Source organism: Aotus nancymaae, unplaced genomic scaffold (genome assembly GCF_030222135.1).
Source record: "Aotus nancymaae isolate 86718 unplaced genomic scaffold, 86718_ANA_hifiasm-v0.15.2.pri h1tg000094l, whole genome shotgun sequence".
Lineage (NCBI taxonomy): Eukaryota > Metazoa > Chordata > Mammalia > Primates > Aotidae > Aotus > Aotus nancymaae.
In genome coordinates this window covers 577,544-602,335 of record NW_026988509.1, presented here as the reverse complement: position 1 = coordinate 602,335, position 24,792 = coordinate 577,544, and the positions used below count along the sequence as shown (strand labels likewise).

General features: G+C 60.9%; 1 protein-coding gene across 1 annotated transcript in view; it reads right to left on the bottom strand.

Annotated features, from left to right (window-relative positions):
• Nucleotides 1-24,792, bottom strand: part of LOC135271868 (collagen alpha-2(VI) chain-like) — a 34,606-nt gene that overhangs the window by 1,111 nt on the left and 8,703 nt on the right. The window contains exons 2-27 of the mRNA XM_064369890.1: nucleotides 20,875-21,016; nucleotides 20,163-20,761; nucleotides 19,964-19,984; nucleotides 19,267-19,332; nucleotides 16,525-16,578; nucleotides 16,398-16,442; nucleotides 16,042-16,068; nucleotides 15,791-15,817; nucleotides 15,655-15,699; nucleotides 14,464-14,517; nucleotides 14,074-14,136; nucleotides 13,334-13,396; nucleotides 12,876-12,965; nucleotides 12,184-12,246; nucleotides 11,765-11,827; nucleotides 11,345-11,407; nucleotides 10,896-10,958; nucleotides 10,377-10,427; nucleotides 10,019-10,054; nucleotides 9,634-9,696; nucleotides 7,245-7,307; nucleotides 7,036-7,071; nucleotides 5,967-6,012; nucleotides 5,667-5,819; nucleotides 5,075-5,527; nucleotides 4,828-4,866 (exon numbers count right to left, since the gene is read on the bottom strand). Coding sequence (XP_064225960.1) covers nucleotides 4,828-4,866; nucleotides 5,075-5,527; nucleotides 5,667-5,819; nucleotides 5,967-6,012; nucleotides 7,036-7,071; nucleotides 7,245-7,307; nucleotides 9,634-9,696; nucleotides 10,019-10,054; nucleotides 10,377-10,427; nucleotides 10,896-10,958; nucleotides 11,345-11,407; nucleotides 11,765-11,827; nucleotides 12,184-12,246; nucleotides 12,876-12,965; nucleotides 13,334-13,396; nucleotides 14,074-14,136; nucleotides 14,464-14,517; nucleotides 15,655-15,699; nucleotides 15,791-15,817; nucleotides 16,042-16,068; nucleotides 16,398-16,442; nucleotides 16,525-16,578; nucleotides 19,267-19,332; nucleotides 19,964-19,984; nucleotides 20,163-20,761; nucleotides 20,875-20,989 — 2,461 coding nt within the window. The 5' untranslated portion in view covers nucleotides 20,990-21,016. The remainder of the gene's footprint in view (nucleotides 1-4,827; nucleotides 4,867-5,074; nucleotides 5,528-5,666; nucleotides 5,820-5,966; nucleotides 6,013-7,035; nucleotides 7,072-7,244; nucleotides 7,308-9,633; nucleotides 9,697-10,018; nucleotides 10,055-10,376; nucleotides 10,428-10,895; nucleotides 10,959-11,344; nucleotides 11,408-11,764; nucleotides 11,828-12,183; nucleotides 12,247-12,875; nucleotides 12,966-13,333; nucleotides 13,397-14,073; nucleotides 14,137-14,463; nucleotides 14,518-15,654; nucleotides 15,700-15,790; nucleotides 15,818-16,041; nucleotides 16,069-16,397; nucleotides 16,443-16,524; nucleotides 16,579-19,266; nucleotides 19,333-19,963; nucleotides 19,985-20,162; nucleotides 20,762-20,874; nucleotides 21,017-24,792) is intronic.

Genomic DNA, 24,792 nt, shown 5'->3' with positions numbered 1-24,792 from the left:
TTACTGAGAGGGGCTGCCACCTGCCTGGGTGGTCACCAGCCCTGGGCACCCTGGACAGTGTGAGGGTGGGCCACAGCCACAGCCCAGGCAGCGCACCACCTGTGTGGGTGTCACATGGGGCCGGAGACCACAGGATGGGACATGGACAGTCCACACGCATAGAGCCGGCCCTGCGGCCTCACTAGCACCTCAGCTCCTGGGATGGGGGAGGGGAGGGGCAGAGCCAGTTTCCCCAAGGGCATCTGCTCCTCAGCCCACCCCCCGGACATGGTCACAGCTGGTACACGGACCCCCAGGAATCCCTCAGGAGCGAGGTCCTGACCCGAAACTCGGCTTCTGGGGGCCCTGGAGGTACAGAGTCCAAGCCCTGCCGGCAGTGAGCAAACCTCTGAACACAGCAGCGTGACCTCACGGGCACTTCAGCCTTTACAGAACGCTCCAGACACGCGGACCGCGTCTGAGCACGCATGGGCTGGCACACGGGGTTCTCGGTGAGCTTACGAGTGACGCAGCTTATTCAGTGAAAGGAAGGGCAGCCTCCCTAGTGAGGCCCACACCTTGGAACATGCTTAAATGTCCAGAAAGTTCTCAGGCACCGCTGGGCTTCCCAAACCTCCTCAAAACTAATAAACATTTTCACAGCTGTCACTACGCACACGGAGACAGACATGGGGGGGGCGGCTGGTTTTGGGGGTCTCTCTCCAGGCATCAGTGTCTGTGGGGCCTAGAGAGATGGGAGGCCATGGGGGCTGGCTGGGCACAGGGAGGCTGAGGCTGTCGGGTTGTGTGTGGACTCTGCTCTCCTTCTGGGGGGGATCCTTTATCCCCACAGTGGGAGTCTGGCCTGGCCCACCCTGTGGGGTGTGGAGCCGAGAACCTGGCCATGAGAAACGGCCACAGCCCTGCCCGGTGGGATCCCAGCCTAGACGAACGTCAGGATCCGAGCTGGACGTGGGGGCCGCGCCCTTTGGATGGTGACCCCTGCCACTCCCTCACGTCGTGGCCCCTGGGGTTCCCTGCTCAGGCCTCCGAGGACAGCAGACGTCATGCCTGGTGAACGCTCTCCCAACTGTGCTTCTGGGAACCCAAAGGCTTGGCTGAAAGGGTGCAGGCACCCCAGGTCTGCAGCTGCTGGCAGGCAGCTGTGGCCATTTGACCCAGGGGGCGTGACGCCAGCCCAGACATATCATGGCGCCAGAACTGCCAGGTCCTAGGAATATCTGCTGCCCAACCCGAATGCCTTCACCCACCACCAGGTGGGCTGAGTGCCCACACCCCAGCAAGGCTCTCCAGCCTCTGGGGCCTGTTTCTGAGGCTCCACTGGAACCCAGAGGGGGAGACATCCCCAGCACTCAGGCTGCACCCCTCCTCAGCCCCACCCTGACGCACGCAGCCCAGCTGGGTCACTAAGTAAAGGCCCCAGAGATTTCCACGCCCAAGCCCTGGAGCCTGTGAGGGTGACCTGAGGGACAAAGAAGGACTCTGCAGACAGGAGCGAGTTAAGGGTCTTGCGAGAACGCATCCTGGACTTGGGGGCCTGAAATTCAGTGACTGGTGTTCTTATAAAAAGTGGAGAGGCCACAGGAAGACGGAGGGAGGCAGGAAGATGAAGCCGCAGCCCAGGGACACGGCAGCCACCAGGGCGGGAAGAGGCAGAAGGCGCCCCAGAGCCTCTGGAGGGACCGCGGCCCTGCTGACCCTCCGCTGAGAGCCAGCCTGCAGGGGCAGCCCTGGGAAGCTAGACGGCAGGGAGGGGCCGGCCAGGCTGGGCGGCCGCCGGGGCTTCAGCAGAGGGCCAGCGCAGTCTCGGGGTCCCCCACGATGTCCCTGTGCACCAGCTTAAAGGTGTCAATAAACAGCTCCATCCAGTCCTGCCGCTCAACCCCGGTGGCGAACTTGGCCCGCTCTGCGGTGTAGACCAGCACGGCCACCAGCTGGGAGTAGGCGGCTGGGTCCTGTGTGAACTCCGTGGCGTTTAGCAACTGTTGGATCGGGGGATGGTCCTGGGGAAGGTGGCGTCCGGCCCCTCTTCCGTGCGGAGGAAGGTGACCAGGGGCTCGCCGCCAGGCCACGGTGCATCTGCAAGGGAGCGTCCAGAGAAGACTTTAAGGCCGGGGGCGGGCATGGCCCGCAGCTGCTCCCGGAAGACCCGCTCCGCGACACCAGACAGAGGAGCTGGCACCTGGGCCGGCGAGGCGGTGGCGGAGACACAGGCGGGGCGTGGGGCGGTGTGTGGCTCGGCCTTGGCAGGAGGCATGGGGGCAGTGGGGGGTGGCGGGGAGCGGGCAGCGGGGGGGACAGGAGCTAGGAGAGGCGGCCAACGTGGCGGCACCTCTGGGGGACACCACAGACCCCAAGAAAACCTTTCGGCTCAAAACAGCTCCGTTCAAACCTGTGCCGAGAGGCGCCCCAGGCCCTGCTGCCAGGAAGACCCCGGCCGGCCACCCTTCAGGAGCCCGCCCGGGGAAGCCTGCAGGGGGAAACCCTTCCTCAGCCCCTGAGATGCGAGTCCTCGACTCCAGAACTTTCCTCCCCTGAGCAGACTGGGCCCCTGGAACGCCTTTGCTTTTTCTCTCCACCGGGCAGAGCTCAGCTTGTGCCTCGGCCCCGTGCAGCTCTTATGGCTGACTGCGCTCTGCCTCGACTGCCTTCCACTGCCTCTGGCTTGTTTCTCCAGCACCGTCCGGCCCCCACGCAACCGAGACATCCACAGGCGGGTGCAGGCCCGGGGCGGGGCTGGGCTTCGGGGTGGCCGGGGCTGTCTGGAGAAAAGCCCACAGCCAGCAGCATCCATCCAGCGCCCAGGAGGGCCAAGGAGGACGCCAGGCCTGCACGCTGGTGAGAGCCGATTTAACGCTGACCCTGCTGTAGCTCCTGGAGCCACAGGGTCAAGTTCACTTTGAAAGTGCAAATAGTTTGAACGGAGGATGTGCTCTGGGTGTACTGCAGGGGTCGGGGAGGCCGGGGGGAGGGGAGGGGCTCGATGGGGGCTGCTCCAACTCACTGTCATGTCCTGGAGGCCTCAGAGGAGGCCAGAGCTTCAGGGCCCCTGTGTCCTTCCTGGCTGCTTTCCCTGTGGCGCTCTGGTGGCCTGAGTGACCCACTCCCAGGAGGGAGAATTGGCTCACCCCAGGTCACCGTCTCTGGGGGAGTCACCATGGAACCCTATGAGACCTGGGTCACCCTGAGGCCTGAACCAGAGACATCACAGGAAAGTGCAGGCCGATGTCACTGATAAGTGCAAACCCTCAGGAAGGCATCAGCAAATCAGGCCCACACGCGTAAACGGAGCTACTCCCAATGCCCAGGTGGGTTATCCCAGGCATGCAAGGTTGGCTCAACATCTGAAAATCAACAAAGCTCAATGGCTAACTCCCAACTGCAATGATAGTCCAAAGAGGAAAGGTAACATGACGTCCACAGACGCAGAGAAAGGACCTGCCAAGATGGCAGCACCCACTCACGGCAGAACCCGGAGTGGAGGAAAAGCTCCCAGCGCCCACTCACACTAGAACCCGGAGTGGAGGAAAAGCTCCCAGCGCCCACTCACACTAGAACCTGGAGTGGAGGGAAGCCTCAGCACCCACTCATGATAGAACCCAGAATGCAGGGAAGCTGCAGAGCCCACTCATAGAACCCGGAATGGAGAGAAGCCTCCGTCCAACAGAGAGCAGAGTCCACAGTGAACGTTGCCATGTCGCCCATCACGGGGCCTGAGGAATGAGGGTGGAGGGGCCAAGGTCTGGTTCCTGCCCTCAGGGTCCAGCTGCCCTGGTGCTGGTGCAGGCCCTGGGGAGGATGCCTGCACCCCAGCAGAGGCACAGCCCATGTGTTGTGGGGCCCGAGGCTGCCACGTGCTGAAGGGCAGCCAGACCCAGGAGCAGCCTCCAGTGTGGCGAACCCTGGCCCCAAGTTCACGGCTCCTCCCCTGGGGTGGCCTCAGGGCCTGTGAATATGCTCCATGGCCCTCCTCACCCACCAGGAGCTCCCCACGAAACGGCTGAATGCACACCCTGACCCACGTGTGCGAGGAAGTGCTGACTTCGCACCGCAGACCCTGAGAGATTTCCTCCCCCTGGTCCTCCGGGTCGGACCCTCCCACCCTGTCTCCATGGCGTCCCCACCTTACACTCTGGGAGGGGATGGCTCGTGGAGGGGGACTCAGCTCCTCATGCCCCTGGGCACCTCCTGTGGGCCCAGTTACGGTGAAGCAGTTACCGTGGGGTCAGTGCCACAGCCAGCAGAGCCTGGATGGCACCCTAAGCCCTGGGCACGGGCAGAACCTCTGCCTCGGGCACCCCCAGTCCAGCTTCGCACCCACGTGGACCACGTCCAGGACAAGGGCTCCCGAGAGCGAGCTGCCTCCACCCCCAGAGATGAGAGCCGCGGCCGAAGCTCTGAGGCCGGGCAGGGTGGGAGCAGGACGGGCTGGCACTGGTGGGTGTCAGTGCCTCTGCACCGTTCTGAACAGGATGGTTCTGTACCAGCTATTTCATTCACTGAATCCAGGGCTTCCTCCCAGTGCCATGTGCACGGCCAGCTCATGGGAGCTGGGGGGCAGCTGGGGGAAGACTGCAGGGCCCACAGTGGGCGGAGACCAGCGGCCACAGGCCCAGCACAGCGCCAGGCCAGCAGCCCCCGTGCCGGGCCTCATGACGCCGACCTGTGTTCCCTCCCCTGTGCCCTGGGCGGGGTCGGGGGGCGTCTCATTGAGGAGCAGCCTCAGCAGCGGTTCCTTCACAGCCCCTCCCCCGGCCCAGCCCTGGAGGAGGAAGGACACTGGGACGCTCTGCTAGTCTGGGGTGGGGACTGGGTGCCCTGCGTTACCTGTTTGGCAGGGAAGGTCTGGGCACATGATCTGAGGGTCTGGAAGAGAGGAGAGAGGCCGGGGCGAGGTCAGCCCCTAGCGGGCCCTCAGCGGCCGCCCACGGATCTGCCCAGACAGGCTCAGGGTCCCCAGAGGCCGACCCCTTCCCACTCGGAGCCCGGTACCCCGGGCTGCACGTTCGTCCCTCGGGTGAGGGTGTCCTGGGGCCCGTGCTCCGGGCCGGCTGCCCTGCCCCCACGCGCTCACCCGGGCAGAGGACGTCCTCCATGTCGTCGATGAACTTCTCGGCCACCAGGTCGGAGAACAGCGTCATGTTGCGCACCTGCTGTGGCTTGTCGCAGGCGATGGAGTAGAGATTCTTGCTCTCGTGCTTCTCGTGGAACATGTCCCTGATGCCGATGGCCGTCACCGTGACGTCGCGGTCGCACAGCGCCCGCAGGTTGAGGTCGTCGTCCCGAGGGTCGTGGCGCCCGTCCGTGATGACCACTGCGAACACGCGTGTCTTCTGGCACCGGCTCTCCTTGATGAGGCGGTCGTAGGCAAACTTGAGGGCCGAGGGCGTCCAGGTGCCGCCCGCGATCCACTCGAGGTTCTTGACGGCCTCCTTGAAGCTCGACAGGGAGTCGATGCGCTCGTCGTCCAGCTGGATGGCCTCGAAGGTGCCCTCGTGGCTGTACTGCACCACACCCACGCGCGTCCCTGCAAGGCGCACGCGGGAGGGCGTCACCTGCGGCCTCGGGGTCTGGGGCGTCCCGGCCGGGCAGAGGCCCTCATCGGAGGGACGCGTCCGGACTTCCCCTGCCCCTCGCCTCCCATGTCCCGTCCCTGCCGCGCTGACCCGTCTCGGACTTGGGGTCCTTAGCGATGGCGCCCAGCCTGTTGACCACGTTGATGACAAAGTTCTTCTCCAGCGTGAAGTTGGTGTACCCAATGCTCTCGGAGCTGTCGATGACGAAGACCACGTCCAGGGCGCCACAGCGCTTCTCACAGTCTGGGGAGTGGCAGGGTCAGCGGTGCGCACCGGGAGACCTCGGACCCCAGGGCCGGGCACACGTGGAGGACCCAGCGACGCCCCGCCCTGCCGCGCTCCCGCCCTCCACCCGGTACTGGCCCGACCCCGCCGTGGGCAGTGCCTCACCGCAGCACCCGCAGGTCTCTCTCACGTAGGTCATGACGTCACACTCCTGCAATGCAGGCATCAGGCAGGGCAGTCCCCCGGGGCCCAGAGGAGTTTCCACAGCAAGGTGCTGGCCCGGGGGCCCCAGGACACTCCGGTCCATGCGTGGAGGCAGCCAAGCGGGGAGGCAGGGAGGTCCTGTCCCCCTGCCAACCTCACTGCCACCCTCCTCTCCCACCATCCTTGCCCTCTGACCTCCCCCTGCTGACCTCCCCCTCCTGACCTCCCCCTGCCGGCCTCCCCCTGCCGACCTCCCCCTCCTCACCTCCCCCTGTGACCTCCCCCTGTGACCTCCCTCTGTTGACCTCCCCCTGTGACCTCCCCTGCCGACCTCCCCCTGCCGACCTCCCTCTGTTGACCTCCCTCTGCCGACCTCCCCCTGTGACCTTCCCCTGCCGACCTCCCCCTGCTGACCTCCCCGTGACCCCCCCCGTGGCCTCCCCCTGCCAACCTCTCCCTCTGGCCTCCCCGTGACCTCCCTCTGCCGACCTCCCCCTGTGACCTCCCCGTGGCCTCCCCCTGCCGACCTCTCCCTCTGGCCTCCCCATGTGACCTCCCTCTGCCGACCTCCCCCTGCCGACCTCCCCCGTGGCCTCCCCCTGTGACCTCCCCCTGTGGCCTCCCCCGGCCTCCCTCTGCTGACCTCCCCCTGTGACCTCCCCCTGCTGACCTCCCCCTGTGACCTCCCCCATGGCCTCCCCCTGTGACCTCCCCCTGTGGCCTCCCCCTGTGACCTCCCCCTGTGGCCTCCCTCTGTGACCTCCCCCTGTGGCCTCCCCCTGTGACCTCCCTCTGCCGACCTCCCCCGTGACCTCCCCCTGCCGACCTCCCTGTGACCTCCCCCTGTGGCCTCCCCCTGTGACCTCCCCCTGTGGCCTCCCCCTGTGACCTCCCCCTGTGGCCTCCCTCTGCTGACCTCCCCCTGTGGCCTCCCCCTGTGGCCTCCCTCTGCTGACCTCCCCTTGCCCCTGCTGCTCTCAGTCTCTAGGTTTGCAGGGAGGACAACAGTCCTGTCCCATGTGACACCTACCGTGAGGCCGGGGTCTCCAGGAGGGCCGGGCTCACCCTGGGGAAGAAAGGATGAGGCTGAGATGCCGGGTCCCAAGCTGGGCCGCCGAGTCGCTTACAGGCCATCGCCCACTGTCCACCGTGGGCAGAACCACGAGGCTTGGGTGTGCGTTGGCTTGGCAGGCTGGGGGGCTGAGGTCTGGAGGGCATGGGGACTGGTCACTCGCCTACCTCGGGTCCTGGGACTCCTCTTGGCCCCCGGACGCCTGGCTCACCAGGGGGACCAGGATCCGCCTGAGAAAGAACAAGGGCAGGTGGCTTCAGTGGCCACAGGGACGGTCTCTGCACACAGCAGGCCCCAACCACAGGTCCTGCCTTGGGGGGCCTGACAGGTGCAGGGAGTGAGGCGAGGCTGTGCCCCCACCTTCCCTGTGCTGGCACCAGAGCTGGGAAGGCCATGAGTGGCAACCATCAGAGCCTGGCCCACCAGAGGGGTAGGGGCCTGGCAGAGCTGGGTGTCCCAGAAATAGCAGCCAAAATAGGTCATTCCAATCCATGGTTATTCCACCCACCCACCCACTAACCCATCCACCCACCCATCCATCCATCTATCCATCCACCCACCCACTAACCCACTAACCCATGCACCCATCTATCCACCCACCCACCCACCTACTCACCCACCCATCTATCCACCCACTCACCCATCCACCCATCCACCCACCCACCCATTCATTCACCTATACATCTTTGTCCACCCACCCACTAACCCATCCACCCACCCACTAACCCATCCACCCACTCACCCACTAACCCATCCACCCATCCATTCATCCACCCACCCACTCATCCCTTCAGCTATCCATCCGTCCACCCACCATCCACTCACCCATCCATCCATCCATCCACCCACCCACTAACCCATCCACCCATCTATCCATCCACCCACCCACCCATCCATCCATCCACCCATCCACACACCCACCCACCCATCCATCCATCCACCCATTCACACACCCACCCACTAACCCATCCATCCATCCATCCACCCACTCATCCTTTCAGCTATCCATCCGTCCACCCACCATCCACTCACCCATCCATCCATCCATCCACCCACCCACTAACCCATCCACCCACCCATCCATCCATCCACACACCCACCCACCCATCCATCCATCCACCCACCCACTAACCCATCCACCCATATCCATCCACCCACCCATCCATCCATCCATCCACACATCCACCCACCCATCCATCCATCCACCCATTCACACACCCACCCACTAACCCATCCATCCATCCATCCACCCACTCATCCTTTCAGCTATCCATCCGTCCACCCACCATCCACTCACCCACCCACTCACCCATCCATCCGTCCATCCTCTATCCTCCCACTCAACCACCCACTCACCCACCCACCCACTCACCCATCCATTCATCCATCCTCTATCCTCCCACTCACCCATTCATCCATCCATCCACTCATCCCTTCAGCTATCCATCTGTCCACCCACCATCCACTCACCCACCCACTCACTCACCCATCCACCCATGCATCCACCCGCTCATCCCTTCAGCTATCTATCTGTCCACCCACCATCCACTCACCCACCATCCACTCACCCACCCACTCACCCACCCACTCACTCACCCATCCACCCATCCATCCACCTGCTCATCCCTTCAGCTATCTATCCATCCACCCACCATCCACTCACCCACCCACCCATCCATCCATCCACCCATTCACACACCCACCCACTAACCCATCCATCCACCCATCCATCCACCCGCTCATCCCTTCAGCTATCTATCCATCCACCCACCATCCACTCACCCACCCACCCACTCACCCACTAACCCATCCATCCACCCATCCATCCACCCGCTCATCCCTTCAGCTATCTATCCGTCCACCCACCATCCACTCACCCACCCACCCACTCACCCATCGATCCATCCATCCCCTATCCTCCCACTCACCCCCCCCGTCCAGCCTCCCATCCACCTGTTTGCCCACCCCCACCTGCCTGCCTATCCATCCATCATTATCCATCCCTTGTCTTGTGCTCACTCAGTTCCAGACCAACCTGCAGTCCTTGCTAAACCAGGCTAGGGATTTGGAGGCACAGAGCACCTGCTGGTGGATATCTGTGGTGGGGGACACTAGGGAGGGGATGCTGGGACAGGGTGCTGTGGGGGATGCTGTGTGTGCCACACTGGGGGAGGGACCCTTGGGGAATGCTGTGTGTGGGAACTCTGAGGGGGATGCTATGTGGGAGGATCCCTGGGGGAAAGGGCCCCTGAAGGGGATGCTGTGTTGGGGTTGCTCTGCGGGGAATGCCGTGTGGTGGTGGAGGGGGGCACTGCCGGGAAGGGGATCCTTGGGGGATGTAGTGGGAGGGTCACGGGGGAGGGGAGGGGAACCCTGGGGGATGCTGGAAGTGAGGGTGGGTGGAGGGAGGAGGCCCCGAGCCAGCCATTCCCTTCAGGAAGGTGGGAGCGGTGCTTATGGCTGGGGCCAAGCTGCCTGGCGTCCTCCCACTCTCAGCCTCAGGGCCCCTCCCCGCCTCTGCCCAGCTGCTGTGGGCTGCAGGACGGCGACACTCACAGGCTCTCCTTTCTCTCCTTTCGTCCCGGGTCCTCCTTTCAAGCCAAAGTCGCCTCGGCCTCCCTGTGACAGGGGACACATGTTAGCCTGGGACGGAGGAGCCGCCTCTACCTGGGACACCAGTGTGCTTTTTACGTGGAAAGATTGATCTGGCATTTTGGGGTCCTTTCAATGGCAACATCTATGTGGTTTGTTTTGGCAAAGCCTGAACTTTGCTTGGAAAGGGACCAGCTGGTGGCTGGCAGCTCCCCCAGGGCTCAGCATGGCTGGCATGGCTGGGACCTGGGGAGCCAGGACCATCCCGTGGCAGTGTGTTCCCAGCCACAGTGCGGGGCACGCAGACCCCCACCCCAGGTGGGCACAGCTGGCCAGGACCCGCACGTACCTCAGGGCCTCGTGGGCCGGGCTCGCCTTTTTCTCCCTGTGAAGCAAAGAGAAGTCAGGGAGGCTCAGCCTCAGATCCCAGTGCTCCTTCCTCCCTCCCGGCACCTTCCTGCAGCCCCATCTCCCCGCCCCACAGGCACGCTCTGGGCGAGGCCTCCCTGCCGCGTTCTGAGCCGCACTCTTCTGATTCCGGGCTGGCCCTGTCCTTCGCCGAGTCACCCAGAGCCTTCTCGCCCCTCCGACTCCCAGGAGGGACCTCACTTTCTTCTGACGCCTTGAGGGAACCACCAGGAATCTCCAGGGCCCTTGGGACAATATCCACCCCCTGCTGGGAGCTGCCGTCCCAGCCTGAGACTCACGGGTGCTCCTCGGGGTCCTGGGTAGCTGAATCCAGGCCTGCCGGGGTCTCCCTGGAAGAGGAGGTTGAGTGGGTCAGTGTGGTCACAGGATGGGGTGGGGCTGGGCGGCTGTGCTGGGCAGGGTCTATGGTGCACACTGGGGTGGAACGGGGCTGAGGTGCTGTCCAGGGCTGGTGTGAGCAGGGGCCTGGCAGCCTCCCGCCTTCCACCTCCAGTGGGAGCTGGACCTGCCTAGAGGCCTGGGACTGCCGCCCGCCCACACATGTGGAGAACCCAGCTCTGCCTCGGGAAGGTCCTGCCGCCCACACCCAAGGCTCACTGCTGATGAGGAGAGCCGGGAGGGCTCCCTGGCCCCACCCCACCGATGCACCCCTCACTCCAGAGCTGAGAACAGGAGGCACAGGCCCGGCCCAAGGCATGTCTGAAGGCAACAGGCCCCCCAAGCTGGCCCCCCGGTCCTGCTCTTCCGGCAGCTGCCCTGAACCCCCAACATGTCCTGCTGGGGGGAGGGGCACATACCTTGGGGCCTGGCTGGCCTGAGTCTCCACGGGGCCCCGCATCACCGGGATCTCCCCGAGATCCCTGAGGGCAGGAGAGAAATTCAGAAGTCAGCACAGGCAGGGACCGGCCTGACATGCCCCGTCCAGCCCTGACCACCAGGTCACGTGGCCCCAGCTCCTCGTCTGCCCTTGGCCCATCCAGGCCCTCAGGCCCACCGCCTTGCCCCCGACTCCCCGACCGAGGTCCTTGAGGGCAGGACCAGGGGCTGGGGCTGAGGGGGCGTGTGAGGTACTCAGGGTCTAAGGGAGCAGGTCCTCGCTTCTGGGTCCAGGACCTGCTGCCTGGGTTTGCTATGGGGACGGTGGCTGGCAGCAGTCTGCCCCCCACGGACAAAAAGGGAGTGGACCATGGGGTCGGAGGGCACGGGCCGCACCGCTAGCCTGGGGCCACAGGCGCTCTGCACTGACCTGCTTTCCTGGCTCCCCAAGAGCACCCTGGGGGCCTCTCGGTCCAGGCAAGCCTCGGTCTCCCTGGAAGAAAAGGGAGGAGGTTGGGGTCCTCTTGACTGACAGCGGCATCTTGGAGACCCCGAAATCAATCCTGTGGACACTGGCAGGGCCTGGGGTGTGAGGCGGGTGTGGCCTCACAGCAGCAGTCCGGACCCCAGGAGGGGTGCATCGGTGACCCTCCTGGAGGCTGCGGCTCCTCCTGACCCTCAGCCCTGCCACACTGCAGGGAGCAGGCCGGGTTCTGGGTGTAGCTCCTGCCTCCCTCGTGGTACAACCCCTGCCCGGGTCCCTCCCCTTGGGCTGCAGCCCCTGTCGTTCCCCTACCTTAGGGTGTGGCCCCTCCTACCTTGGGGTGCAGCCCCCGTTGACTCCCCCTACCTTGGCTCCTTTGTTGCCGACCTCTCCAGCCAGGCCTCGGGGCCCCTCAGGGCCAGGGTCCCCCTGTGGGAAGGGAAGGGAGGCCCCGTGGATCTCAGCTGAGGCCTTGGACCTGGGTCCATGTGAGAGGCGGGTGTGTCCAGGGGCGGGGGAGGGGCCCCGGGGTAAGCGGTGCCTCAGTGGGCCGGGGGTGAGTGGTGCCTGCACAGCTGTGTGGGGTGTGCCTGGCGAGTGGTGGAGCTCCCTCAGCAGGGAATGGGGCGTGGGGATCTCAGGGCTGCGTTCCCAGACTCTGCAGGGAGTGACCCCCGGAGGGTGAGGCCCTGGAGCTCTGTTCTGGGGAGGAATTGGGCCAGGCCCTCACCAGCAGGGCCACGGGCAGCACAGCGGACCCCGCAGCGCCTCCAGCAAGGACTCACCTTCTCCCCCTTGGTGCCATTGATGCCTGGGCTGCCCTTGGCGCCGGGGTCTCCCCTGCGCCCCTACAGAGAACAGGCGTGTGGGTGAGTGGGGGCTGCAGCCAAGCCCAGAGACCTGGAGGGTGGAGGCGTGCCTGCGGCCGCGCCAGGACCAGTGCTCCGTTCTCTCCGTGAGCCTCCAGTTTTGGGACCTGAGACCTGGATCTCTGGGCTCCTTCCCGACGGCCTCAGCCTGCCCCGGGCTGTGCTGCCAGCCCTCCACCCTTTGCTGGGTGCCTCCCGCCCATTCGACGATTTAAGAATGATATGGGGAGGCTCCGGGTTGAGTCGGATGTCCTGGGAGTGGTGTTTGAGGTGATGGGCTGGGGCCCGGCGGGGACCTGGTGCCATCCAGTCACTCTGGTCACTCCCAGGCAGGCCCCGAGCTTGGACTGCGTCAGAGTGGAGGGGTCAGCACTGGACGGGCCGTGCCCATCCCTTGCAGGAAGCTCTGGGCAGCTGGTGCTGGGTTAGGGAACGCCATGGGGGACCCACTTGGGCCTCCCCTCTAAGTTCAGCCCTGGGGTTCTGTGGGGTGGTCCAGTCCCATATCTCGGGATGGGGGCCTGGCTGTGGCTGGCCAGCTGGGGGTCCTCCTCGAGCTGCAAGGCGGGGTGCAGGGGCTCAGAGGGGGCCCTGAGGCAGGGACTCACGGGCTCGCCTTTGGGTCCTCGGGGCCCGGGCCCGCCCTTCGCTCCTTTCAGGCCTGGACTTCCTGGGGATCTGTCATTGCCTTGATAGCCCTGGGGATGGAGGGGGCAGCACAGTCACTCCGGGGCAGGGGCCATGGCAGGGCCCGATGCTGGGCCCTGAGGTGCAGTCACTCCTGGCGTGTGGCGTGAAGCCCCTGCTGTCTTCAGCAGAACCTGCTTGCCGGGCATGTGGGGGCCCTGCAGGGCTCCCTGGAGCTGGCTCGGCCCCATGAGGAGGGCACAGGTTGGAGGGGCTGGTGGCTCAGGGTACATGGCCCATCCTTCCTGTCCCTCCCCACGTCCCCAGAGCCCAAGGGGCATCATGGTGACAGCAGAGATGGTGGCCAGTGTGCCCCTCTGCCCAGGCCGTGGGCGTGAGTGTGGTCAGCTGAGCTGCAGGCAGAGGCAGAGGAGCTCACCTTGCTTCCCTTGGCCCCGCTGTCTCCCGGGGGCCCTCTGCGTCCTGGGCGGCCAGGTTCCCCCTGGAAGGGTTTGCAGAATCAGTCTGATGTTTTTTGGCAGGGAAAGGGGCTGCAGGACCCATGGTCAGCCTTGGGGCTGCATCCGGGATGCCAGATGCTGGGGGGCTGCCGGAACCTCCATGCTGGCAGAGGGCAGAGTGTGGGTCAAGGGCAGGGCCTCAGTGCATCTGCACAGTGGACTCAGCCAGATTTGGGCTCAGGTTGAGGGAAGGTGGACAGGAAGTGGGTGGTCCCAGGTCCAAGAGCTCCCAGAGAAAAGCCACCCGTGGGGATCCTGGGGCAGCCAGGGACAGGGCGACACTGCAGGCGGCCCAGGAGAACAGAGCCCCCGTGGCACAGAGAGCGTTCCCATGGGAGCTCCAGGAGATGCTGGGGGGCTTCCTGGGGCTCCACTCAGGAGGAGGTGGGCTTGCTGCTGAGGCCTAGGTGGGCAGCCGTGGAGCTCCCCAAGCTGGATGAGCAGCCCCGGGTGAGAAGCAAGTTGATGAAGCCCCGGGTGGGCACCGCTGCATCTCACGGCCATTGACTCCTCACTGAGCAGTGTTTCGGGAGAGGCCTTCTCTGCTCAGCTTCTCAGCTGGGGCTGCCTCCAGGAGGCCCCTCATGGGGTCAGGGAGGCCCCTGGAGGCTGGTGACCACGCCGCCCCGGCCGTCTGCACCCTGGGAAGGCCACTTACCTTGCCACCTTGGTCTCCTCGCTCCCCCGGGCTACCTGCTTCCCCCGGGTAACCATCGGGGCCCTGAGAGAGAAGTGAGAGGTGGAGCCTGGCTCACAGCGAGCTTCTCCCCACGAGCCAGGGCCCGAGCCCCTATGTCCCACCCTCTCTTAGAGGCCAGGCCCGGACTGCTGTGCAGGGAAATGGAGCTGTGCAGACACCGAAGCCTGGGACGCCTCAGCTCCCAGGGGGATTTCCTCACATAACCCCGACCCGAAAGAATGCTGGGCTTGGGGTGATGGGGTGCAGGGCGAACTCAAGCTCCCATGGCAGCCGCGGCCATCCTCCCGCTCCGCCAGGCACCCGTGCCCCCAGAGCCAAGGCTGAAGGAGGGGTGTGAGTGGCCCTTACCCGGTTTCCGGGGTCTCCCTTGCAGCCAGGAGGTCCGATGCGCCCCAGCTTGCCCTGAAGAAGGGGGCGGGAGGAGTCTCAGGGCGGGGCTCTGGGGCCTGGGCAGGTTCTGCACCTTGGGACTGCAGCGCCCCCTCCCGGCACATGGGGTGCACAATGAGGCCACGGCTGCTGAGGAGCCTCTTGGGAGGCAGAGTGGCCGGTGCCATCCCCGAGGGCAGAGCTAGAGCTCCCTGGGCACAGAGGACGTTCCCCTCTGGAGGAGGGCAGAGCTAGAGCTCCCCAGAAGGAGTGGGTGGGGCTCTCCTGTGGCTCCAGCAGGGAGGGGGTGGGCTTGTTGCCGGCCTCTGTGGGCAGCTGTGGAACCGCCCCAAGACAGGACGTGCAGCCTTGAATTAGATGCAGGCTGGTGAAGCCTGGAAGTTGGAGTGACCTTGCACAGCGTGTGTGTGCGTGTGTGCGTGCGTGCACGTGCGTGTTGGCGTGCATGTGTGCAAGTTTGTGTGCACACGTGTGCACGTGTGATGCATGTGGGTGTGTGCACACACGTGTGCGTTGTGGTGGGTGTGATATGTGTGTGTGCATGTGCGTGTGCATGTCTGTGTGGTGTGTGGGTGTTTGCACATGTGTGTGCATGTGTGTGTGATGTGTGTGGGTGTTTGTGTGTGTATGTGTGTGTGATGTGTGTGGGTGTATGCATGTGCATGTGTTTATGGGTGTGTGCATGTGTGTGGTGCATGGGTGTGCATGCACGTGTGTGGTGTTATGTGTGGTGCGTGGATGTCTGTGTGCACGCAAGTGTGTGTGGGCATGTGTGTGCATATGTATATGTGTGATGTGTGTGGGTGTGTGCATGCACGTGTGTATGTGCATGTGTGTGGGTGTGTGCATGTGTGTGGGTGTTTGTGTGCATGTGTGCATGTGCGAGTGTGCTCCTGTGTGCATGGGTGTGGCGTGTGTGTGGTGCATGGGTGTGTGCAAGCACGTGTGTGTGCATGTGTGTGGATGTTTGTGTGCATGCACGTGTGTGCATGTGCATGTGTGGGGGTGTTTGCGTGTGCATGCATGTGTGTGTGCATGTGCAAGCGTGTTTGTGTGTGCACACACGTGTGTGTAAGCTGATAGCTCAGACTTGATCTGAGGGCTCTGCAGAGGCTGGAGGCCCAGCTGTGAGCCTGAGGCTCCCTCTACCTTCTGTCCATCGGTCCCATTCTTGCCAGCCAGGCCGGAGGCCCCCTGGAGAGAGGAAGAGCGGACTCCGTTAGCCCCGGTCCTTCTGCCCTCTGAGTAGCAGAAAGAAGGGGCTCTGCCCACCCTGCCAGCCTACCTTGCGACCGTCGGCTCCAAATTCGCCCTGCAGAAGGAAAGTCAGGGCAGTTAGCTTGGTGTCTCAAAGCATCATGGGCATTGCTGTCTCTGGGGGGGCCAAGCTCAAGGCCACAGGATCCCCCAGAAACCCCCAAAGCTACCACTGAGAAAAGCCCAGCCTGGTGCCCCAGGAGCAATGACGGGCTTCAGCAAGCACTGCGAGGTGGGTCTGGTCTGGGCCAAGGCGATGCAGGTCTCAGGTCTGTTAGCCTTCTCTCCTTTGAAGCCAGGAACACCCTGGGGGCAGGAGGAGAGAGGGGCGTTAGTGAGGGGCTCTGCGGAGACACAGGAAGGGAAGGGCTGGCCCTGCAGGCTGAGGGGAGTGCTCCGGGGGCTGCTGGCATCCGGAATTCTCGACAAAGAGTCTGTGGAGGAGGCTGAGCCCAGAGTTGGGCCAGAGGCTGGGTTTTGGGGCGGCCATCAAGCTATCGAGGCGCTTCTGTTCCTCGGTAGCTGGCAGGAGGGTGGTAGGGGCTGGGGCTGAGGCTGAGGCTGGGCTCGGGGGGAGCCTGCCTGGCAGTGCTGGGGCCGCATGGTGGAGCCAGGCCCTTGTCGAGCTCACTCACCTTGGGTCCTGGGAATCCAATGGGGCCTTCGATGCCTGGGTCTCCCTGTGAAGGACAAAGCAGCTGTGTGAGCCCATCCCTGGGCGCTGGGCTGCAGGCAAGGCAGGTGTGGGGCAAGGACACTCACCTGTCTTCCCTTCTGGCCTGGCTCTCCCGGCTCACCCATGTTGCCCTTGGCACCCTGAAAGCAGACAACAGAGAAAAGGGTAAACTGAGGCAGGGTTGGCAGGTGGGGACCCCACCCAGGTGGAGATGTCTTGGTGTCAGCTGCTCCCCAGGGGCCCAGCCTCTGTCAGACTGGGGCTTGCTTTGACTCATTTCTTCCAGCTCTGAGGGAAGCTTCCCAGAAAACCACCTGCAAGATGGAGCCAGAACAGCAGCCTGGGGGTGGGGTGCCTGGCCCATGGCGGGTGCCTTCTGCACCCAGGGGCTGTGACCATGGCCAACACTGGCCTCCAATTCTCCAGTGATGCCCAGGTCTCATCACTACAAAGATTAATTCCTTTATCTAAGTCACTTTAGACAGATTAGGACTTCAGAAAACCACATAAAGTTTACACTCCCTTGGAATTAAAATTTTAACCTATGACACAGAATTTTATTGAATAAGTTCATCTATTTATTGATATGCTCCCAATTTAAGTGCAAAGAGGAGGAGAGGAAAGGGGAGGAATTAGGAGGTCAAAGGGAAGAAAAGGGGGGACACTCAGGGCAGGGGGTGAGGTGGGCAGAGGCTTCTGGAACACCACAGCTGTGCTCTGTCCTGGGCTCCCATTGGCACCTTGTCACCCCTCAAACTCTAACCACTAGTGATCCCTGTGGCAGCCTCCAGTGGCCCTGCCCACAGGACGGGTCATTGCACCTCTCTGTGCAGTCAAGGCTGCCCCAAGTGGCAAATTCATTGCCAGCTGTGGTGGGGTAGGCATTGCCGCCAGGATTGGAGAAGCCAGGGAAGGAGGTGGCAGGATTTGGCCTGCAGCCTGGAGATGTCTCATCTTGGAGAAAGTACATCCAGAAACCTCCTGGTTTAGACAGCTGTCATCCAAATTTAGAGAAACACGAGCTACTTAGCAGTGACTTCCTCTGTAACAGCCAGTTCCTTATTTCTTCTCCTCAGAAGGTGCTCTCTCCTCCTACGCCTTTCTTCATAATTTTTGACAGATGTGAATTACTGGAGTTTCGCATACTCTGTTAGTGAGTTTTTCAAGGATTTTATTTTATGTACCTGTTAGGAAAACGTGTGGGTAACAGACGCCATGGGCACCGAGGAGGAAGAACTGTCCAGACCCCAGGTACAATTAGTGCATGAGGAATATCTTACAGTGTTATTACTCAGCTGTTTCCTTTATATATAATCATACCTTAGTTTATAGAATCAGTGCCTGAAGCATAACTTACTGCTTACATATATCTAGTTTATATATCATACTTAATACTTATATCTGGCATACTTAGTTCCATATAATCTTTCTATATAATCATACAGGTGTTGTAGCCGGAGCTGCACTGTCACATTCAGTGCTGATTTATGGAATCCTTCCATATAACCATATGGTAGTTTGTAGCAGGAGGAATGCCTAGAGCAGTCACAGAACAGAAGCCGTACATGGGAAAACAGCCAGACCAGGACGAGAACCAAAGACCCGGCACACGCTGTATGGCAGGCTTGGAGCAGGAGCCTCTCCTCCTGATAAAGGAGTTGTAGCACCTTGCGTCCAGTTCCTGTGGAAAGTCGGCCTCAGGCCTGAGATCCTGGAAGTAACCGAGGGAGAGGAACCCCTCTGGTGTGACCACTCACGGTGGCTGTACACCCTGTCAGTCTTTTCTCGCTTCTGTGCTGGCTCAAAGAATCCTCCCATAAATATCTTAAGAGAAGAGCACAAGTCTGTCAGCTCCCACTGCATTGGCTTAGAGTATCCTTCTGTTAGAAATCCTTTGAAGTCTCCAGCCCCCAGATAAGAAGTGTTGCACATGACACCTGTTGCACACAGCCCACCTCCTTGCCTCGGTGACCTAACGGGGGTGGACGCCTTTTCTGCACACGACCCTCTACTACTGCACACGGCACGGCATGGACCCCTACTGCACACGCCCCACCTCTACTGCACACGGCCCACCTCCTTGCCTCGGTGACCTAACGGGGGTGGACGCCTTTTCTGCACACGACCCTCTACTACTGCACATGGCACAGGCCCCTACTGTGTACGGCCCCCCTCTCTGCCCAGGTGACATATGGGGTGGCCCCCTCACTTGTGACTCACGTGATTATGTGTGCCCTATCGCTAAGCCTGTAGATGATGACCTGACTTAGGACCTTTGCCCCTGCCTGTACCTAATAAATACATATATTTCTGCGTGTTCAGTGCCTCGCCTGTCCCCGCTCATAGGTGGTGTGGCCCCCAAGTCCAGCTGCTCTTCCCCAGTTCTTCAGTGTCCTGTTTCCTGCTCGGATCCTGCACCTCAGCACAGTGCAAGGGACACCCCATGACCCTGTGGTGCCCAACAGCCCTACAAAACACAGGGACATTCAAACCAGACTCCCTAAAACTACTTACGTAATGAACCACAAAAGAGGTTCGTTCATATCAATGAGCAATCATATTTTAACTGTAATGCATCTCACATTTTATTTACTTACTTGAAGATGCTTGCTTACAAAAGCATTTTAATGGCATAGCTTAATAATTTTTTAAAAGTTTCTGCTTTTCTCAATATACCATTTAAAAGGAATTAGACAAAAAAGAATTTTAGTTCCTCTAGGGTCAGAAGTATTGAGACCATCGGAGGCACGGCTGGCCTTAAATGTGGATTTCAAAATAAATCGGGGCTTCCCAGTGAGCAGATCCCACGGGCGGTCTGGGCATCTTACCTTCTGTCCACGGTAGCCCTTGGGGCCAGGGGGCCCAGGGATTTCCAGGCAGCTCACCTTGTAGCACTGAAACGAGGAAGCGGAGACAGACGGTCACATGGGTGGGACAGTCCCCAGGTGGCAGGGCAGGGGCTCAGCACGTGTAGCCCACGACCCTCAGCAGGGGCCAAGGAGACGCTGAGATGCCCTGAGACCCCGGGCTGGGCTGAAGGAGCAGACGTGGGGCGCTGTGAGGCTCCGCCCCCACCAGGGACAAGCCAGAGAGTTTGGTTATGTCAAGTGTTCTAAGCAAGTTCTGGAAAACCAAGGCTGGCTTAAGCCATGACAGAAAACAGAAGGGAAGAAAGGCCGGGACCCGACGGTGCCAGTTCCTTCCCCATGACCTGCTGGGCTGGGCTTGGGCCTTGAGTCCCGGGCGGATGGACCCTGCCCGCCTGGGGGCCGGACCCTCGACTGCTCCTTGTAACACGTGCTCTGTGGGTGACCCTAACGCTGATCCCCAGGGGATCTAAACAGCCTGGCTTTGGCCGGGAGCCAGCTGTCCAGACCCAAAGGCCTCAGGTCCAACGCGGAGCAGGGGGCTCCCTCTGCTCCTCTCATCTGTCCAGCCTGGAGGTGCCAGGAGTTGGCAGCCCAGCGTGCTCATGTCTGCTGTGTCAGAGGTCGCCAGCATGGGCAGGAAAGGACGCCCACTCACCTCTCCGTAGGCTTCATGTTTCTGCAGAAAAGATGGAAGTGCTGGTTAGCTCTGGGGTGGCTGCACCTTGAGTCTGGGTGGGGGTCGAGGGACACCTGCGTGGCCCAGGTCCTGCCCGGAGCCTCCTCCTTCTGCCTCCGGGTAAAGTGAGGCTGGGAGTGGGTGGACTCCCCACCGCCGCCCGCGGCCCGTGGCTCACCATGACCTGGATGATGCGGTTGATGTTGTCCTGGTCGATCTCGGTGGAGTCGGGCAGCATGGTGGCGTAGTCGCTGCGGTAGAGCTCGTGTGGCGTGCTGGCGATCTCCCGCAGGCCCTGCTCCTTCAGGTTCTGGTTGGGGGCCACCGCGAACAGCCGGATGCCCTCCTCACGGGCCCGCTCGGCCTGCAGCTTGATGCCGCCACAGGGGCTGCCGGTGACGTGGCCGTCGGTGATGACCACGGCGAAGCGGACGGTGCCCTTGCTCCCGTGCAGCCGGATCTGCTCCGTCATGTTGGCCAGCGTGCAGTCGGTGAACGTGCCGTGGCGGAAGGAGCTGATGCCCTGCAGGCTCCTGATGAAGGAGGCCCGGTCGCTGCCCGGCGGGCTGAACACCTCCACCTGGTCGGAGAAGTGCAGGCCGCCGTAGCGCCAGCTCAGCGCCACCTGGTCCAGGTAGAACTCGTTCTGCAGCTGGCTGATGAACTGTGGCACGAACTGCTTCATGTGGAAGAGCAGGATGTCCGTGGGGGACTGCATGGTGATGCTCTCCGACGTGTCCAGCACGAAGTACACGTTGATGGGGCAGTCGGTCTTCTCTGTGGGGGCACAGGACCTGTCTCGAGCCAGCCCCGACTCCTGGTCCCGTGCCTGTGGTTTGTCCTGACTGCCCCCTGCACGCCCTGAGCCCCCGGACCCCAACCTCTGGCACCTGGGCAGTTGTTGTTTCTCTCGGCTGTGTCTGGTGAGATGACCTCCTGCTGCTGGGCCCAGATGACCCCCAGGATTCCCCAGAGCAGGAGCGTGGAGCGCGGACCCTGGAGCATCTCGGCGGGAGCTGTGGCCTTGAAGTCCTGCAAGGAGGGTGGGGTCACTGCGGATGCCCCATGCCCCCCTCCTGCACCCCTCCCCATGGCAGGTGCACACACAAGGTCGGTGGGATCGGGGGCACTGCCCTCAGTCTTTAAGGAAGCAGGGTCTGCGCCTGGCGCACACCGTCACCAGCATCTGGACTCGGGGGCTGTGCCCTCTCGCTCTGCCCTGGGTGGGATTTGGGTGTTCAAGGCCCCTCCATGCCCTCCAGAGCTGGGTGGAGTAGGCAGTTGGGCCGCTGGCACGGAATGGAATGGAGCACCACTGTCTGGAGCCCGCCCCCCTGCCCGGGGCTGTCTCGGAAGCAGCACAGAGGGGAGGGCGGGCGAAAGATCCCAGCTTCCCCACACGGGCTCCTCTGTAGAGCCAGGCACTCTCTCTCCAGCCTGGCTCCAATCCCTTTAAACAGGACCTTCATAAGGAGGGGGGAGGACCCTGTGAAGTGTGGGGACATGGCCATCATTAGCCTGGTTTTCCTTTCTGCAGGTCTGTCCTCCCTGGTGCCCTGTGGCTTGGCCTGAGCTCCAGCTCCAGGAGGCCGTCAGGAAGGGCCTCGTGCCTGCTGGCTCCGCAGAGTGGGGCTGGCAGTAGCTGGGTGGAATGGGCACAGGGCTGGTTCCGAGCATGTAGATCCAGGACGATGCAGGGGTCTGAGTGCTGCCCTCCCCCCGGTGCAGACGGATGCGTGTCCTAGCACTGGAACCGGGGAGGGGCTGCAGGAGAGGGCCCTGAAGGGTTGCTGTGATGCTGCGGCTTCGTCAATGACGAGGTGACGCAGGCCAGACCCACCGAGCCTGGGGCCCGGGGAGGAATGAAGTCCCTTCACAAACGCCAGCTCAGGCAGTTTGTGGGTGAGTTCTTTCACGCTTTCAAGGACTAGCACTTCTATGCTATTTAGCTTGTTTTAGAACATACAAAGACAAACATTTTCCCAATTCATTTTTAAACCTGGCATAACCCGTGACCAAAGCTTGATTAAAACAAAATCCCTAAAAGTAACTCTACAGATAAATATCACTATAAATATTACTGATGGCAGTGGCATGCCATCTGGTGTGGCCGCTGCCATCACGCTGGCTGCTTGGGGAAGGCACGGGGAAGAGGCAGACACCCCCCAACCCCGCAGACTGCCTCCCTGGGGGCTGCTGCGATGAGGCCGGGTCGGGTGGCATGCCGGGTGAAGGGGAGCTTGCAGCGGCGTCGCCCCTGCCCGGGATGCAGGCCTAGGTCCAGTAAAGGCCTGGGGTGAGAGAGTGTGGCCAGGTGCCAAGCTCCGTGGAGCCAGCAGGAGCTGGGACAAGTGGGAGCCCTGCCCCTTCCAGGTTGGTGGTGCGGGAGCTCCTTGGGCACAAATGCAGCCACCTAAGTCGTGGCTGTGATCCGGGCCTCGTGCTCCGTGGAGCAGGCAGGAGCCTGCCCCACCCCGGCGCAGCTGGAGCAGCCAAAACTAGGGCTGCTGATCCAGGCATCCCTGCACTCTTGGGGGGCCAGGGAAGGCCCCTCTTGCCCTTGTAGGCTTGGGTGCCTGCTCCTGCTGCCCAGCCTCTTCCCGCTCCAGACACCCGCTCCAGTCTCAGAGCAGAGTCGGGGCAGAGCCCAGGTGCTGTCACAGCCTGGCTGTGTGTGCACATGCTTGCGGCCATGCTGACATGCCAGCCCCCTGCTGCTTTGGCCCCTTCAGACTTTGGGCACTGAGGAGCGCAGGAGGGGAAGCTTGTGGGGGGTGCTGAGGGCAGCTGGGTGCTGGCCTGCAGGTGCCCCTTGGTGCCAGCAGCCTGGGCACCATGGATGGCTGCAGGAGGCAGACAGGCTCCTGGGAAGAAAGAGGTGGGTCCCCAGTGAAGTCCCACCTTCCCGCTGGGGCAGGTCTGAAGCCTGGGGGCCAGGCTGCCAGTTCTATGGACTTGAGGGGGCACTCATGGTGCTTTTTTCTAGGCCTGCACATGGCTGCCCATGGACCAATCAGCACACACTTCCCCACTCTGAGGCCCACAAAAGCCCCAGGCTGATTCAGAGCAGGGCACAGGGTGGGACAACCAGCTGCAGAGAGGAGCTACCCTCTCCAGGGCCTCCTCTCTGCTGAGAGCTGAACACTTGACAAGACAACCTGCCTACAGAGAGGGCTGCCCGCTGCGGGTCTCCTGTGAGCCGTCCTAACATTCAGTAAAGCTTCCCTTTGTCTTGCTCACCCTCCACTTGTCTGCGTACCTCATTCTTCCTGCATACAGGACAAGAACTTGGGCAAAGGTGCCACCAGCCACAGAGGATTCAGGCCAGAAAAGTAACACCCTAAAGATCCCATAACGTTATCACAAAAATCCTAGCCAATCTTAAAAACTAAGATCTAATAGTATGTTAAGGGCCGCTATACCAGAACTATAATAGGAAGTTGGTTAAAAATACAGTGATTCCACAAACACTAGGGAATATGTTAATATCACATCAACATAAGAAGAAGAAAATATGCAATTGCTTCAGTAGGTCCCCAAAACGTCCATTTCTAATTAAGAAGCAATAACAACCAGACAAGGTAGAACCTGTAAGAAATTTGGGAGTAGAAATAACGTTATAAAGGATACACATTTCAAATCAAGAGCTCACATCGTATTTTACAGGAAAAGCTAAAGTAGTGGTTCTTATCTTTGTGGTCATGGACCTTTTAAGAGTCTAGACAATTTCACCTTACTGAAATGCATAGATACTCATATACAGAAATTATGTACAGGAATTTGGGGATTCCATTCATAGATCTAACCCTGGGTTAAAAATTCCTGCACGAGAAGGATGATGCTTATTAGATGCTTATTAGGTGCATTAAAAAAACGGGGTGGGGGAAAGAATGCTGATCTTACTCTACTATTCAGTGTTGCGTTGGAAGCCAATGCAATAAGACAGTAAAAAGAAACGAAGCATAAATGTTGGAAAAGAAGAGACAAAGCTGTCCTTGTTAAAGATAGGATCGTCTACCCAGAAAATCAACTGAACAAAGTTTTTTTTTTAAAGTGAAAGCGAGGGAGAGAAAGAAAGCAGGGGAGAGAAAGACAATGAATTTAGTGAGTCACTTAGATAAATATACTATTGATGAAAAGAGTCAAATTCTGTAAAATATTTGAAGAGATTTATTCTGAGCCAAATATGAATGATCATGGCCTGTGACACGGCTCTCAGGAGGTCCTGAGAACATGTGCCCAAGGTGGCTGGGGTACAGCTAGGTTTTATTCATTTTAGGGAGGCATGAGCCATCAATCAAATACATTTGAGAAATACATTGGTTTGGTCCAGAAAGGCGGGACAATTCAAAGTGGGGAGGGGCAGCTTCCAGGCTATAGGAGAATTTAAACATTTTCTGGTTGACAATTGATTGAGTTTGTCTAAAGACCTGGGATTAATAGAAAGGAAATGTTCAGGTTAAGATAAAAGATTGTGGAGACCAGGGTTCTTTTGAAGTCTTATAGTGGCTGCCCTTCGAAACAATAGATGACAAATGTTTCCTATTCAGATCTTTAAAATGTGCTAGACTCTTAATATCTTCAGGATTGGGAAGGCCTGGAAGAAAAAGATCTAGCTATGTTACTAGAGATTCTTTACAGATGCAAATTTTCCCCAATAAAGGATGGCTTTGCAGGGCCATTTCAAAATGTGGCAAAGAAATATTTTTGGTGGTAAAATATTTTGATTTTCTTCTTTGTCACATAATGTTATGCCAGAGTCAGACTGGAAAGTAAGTCATGACATACAGCGTTAGATAAAACCCATC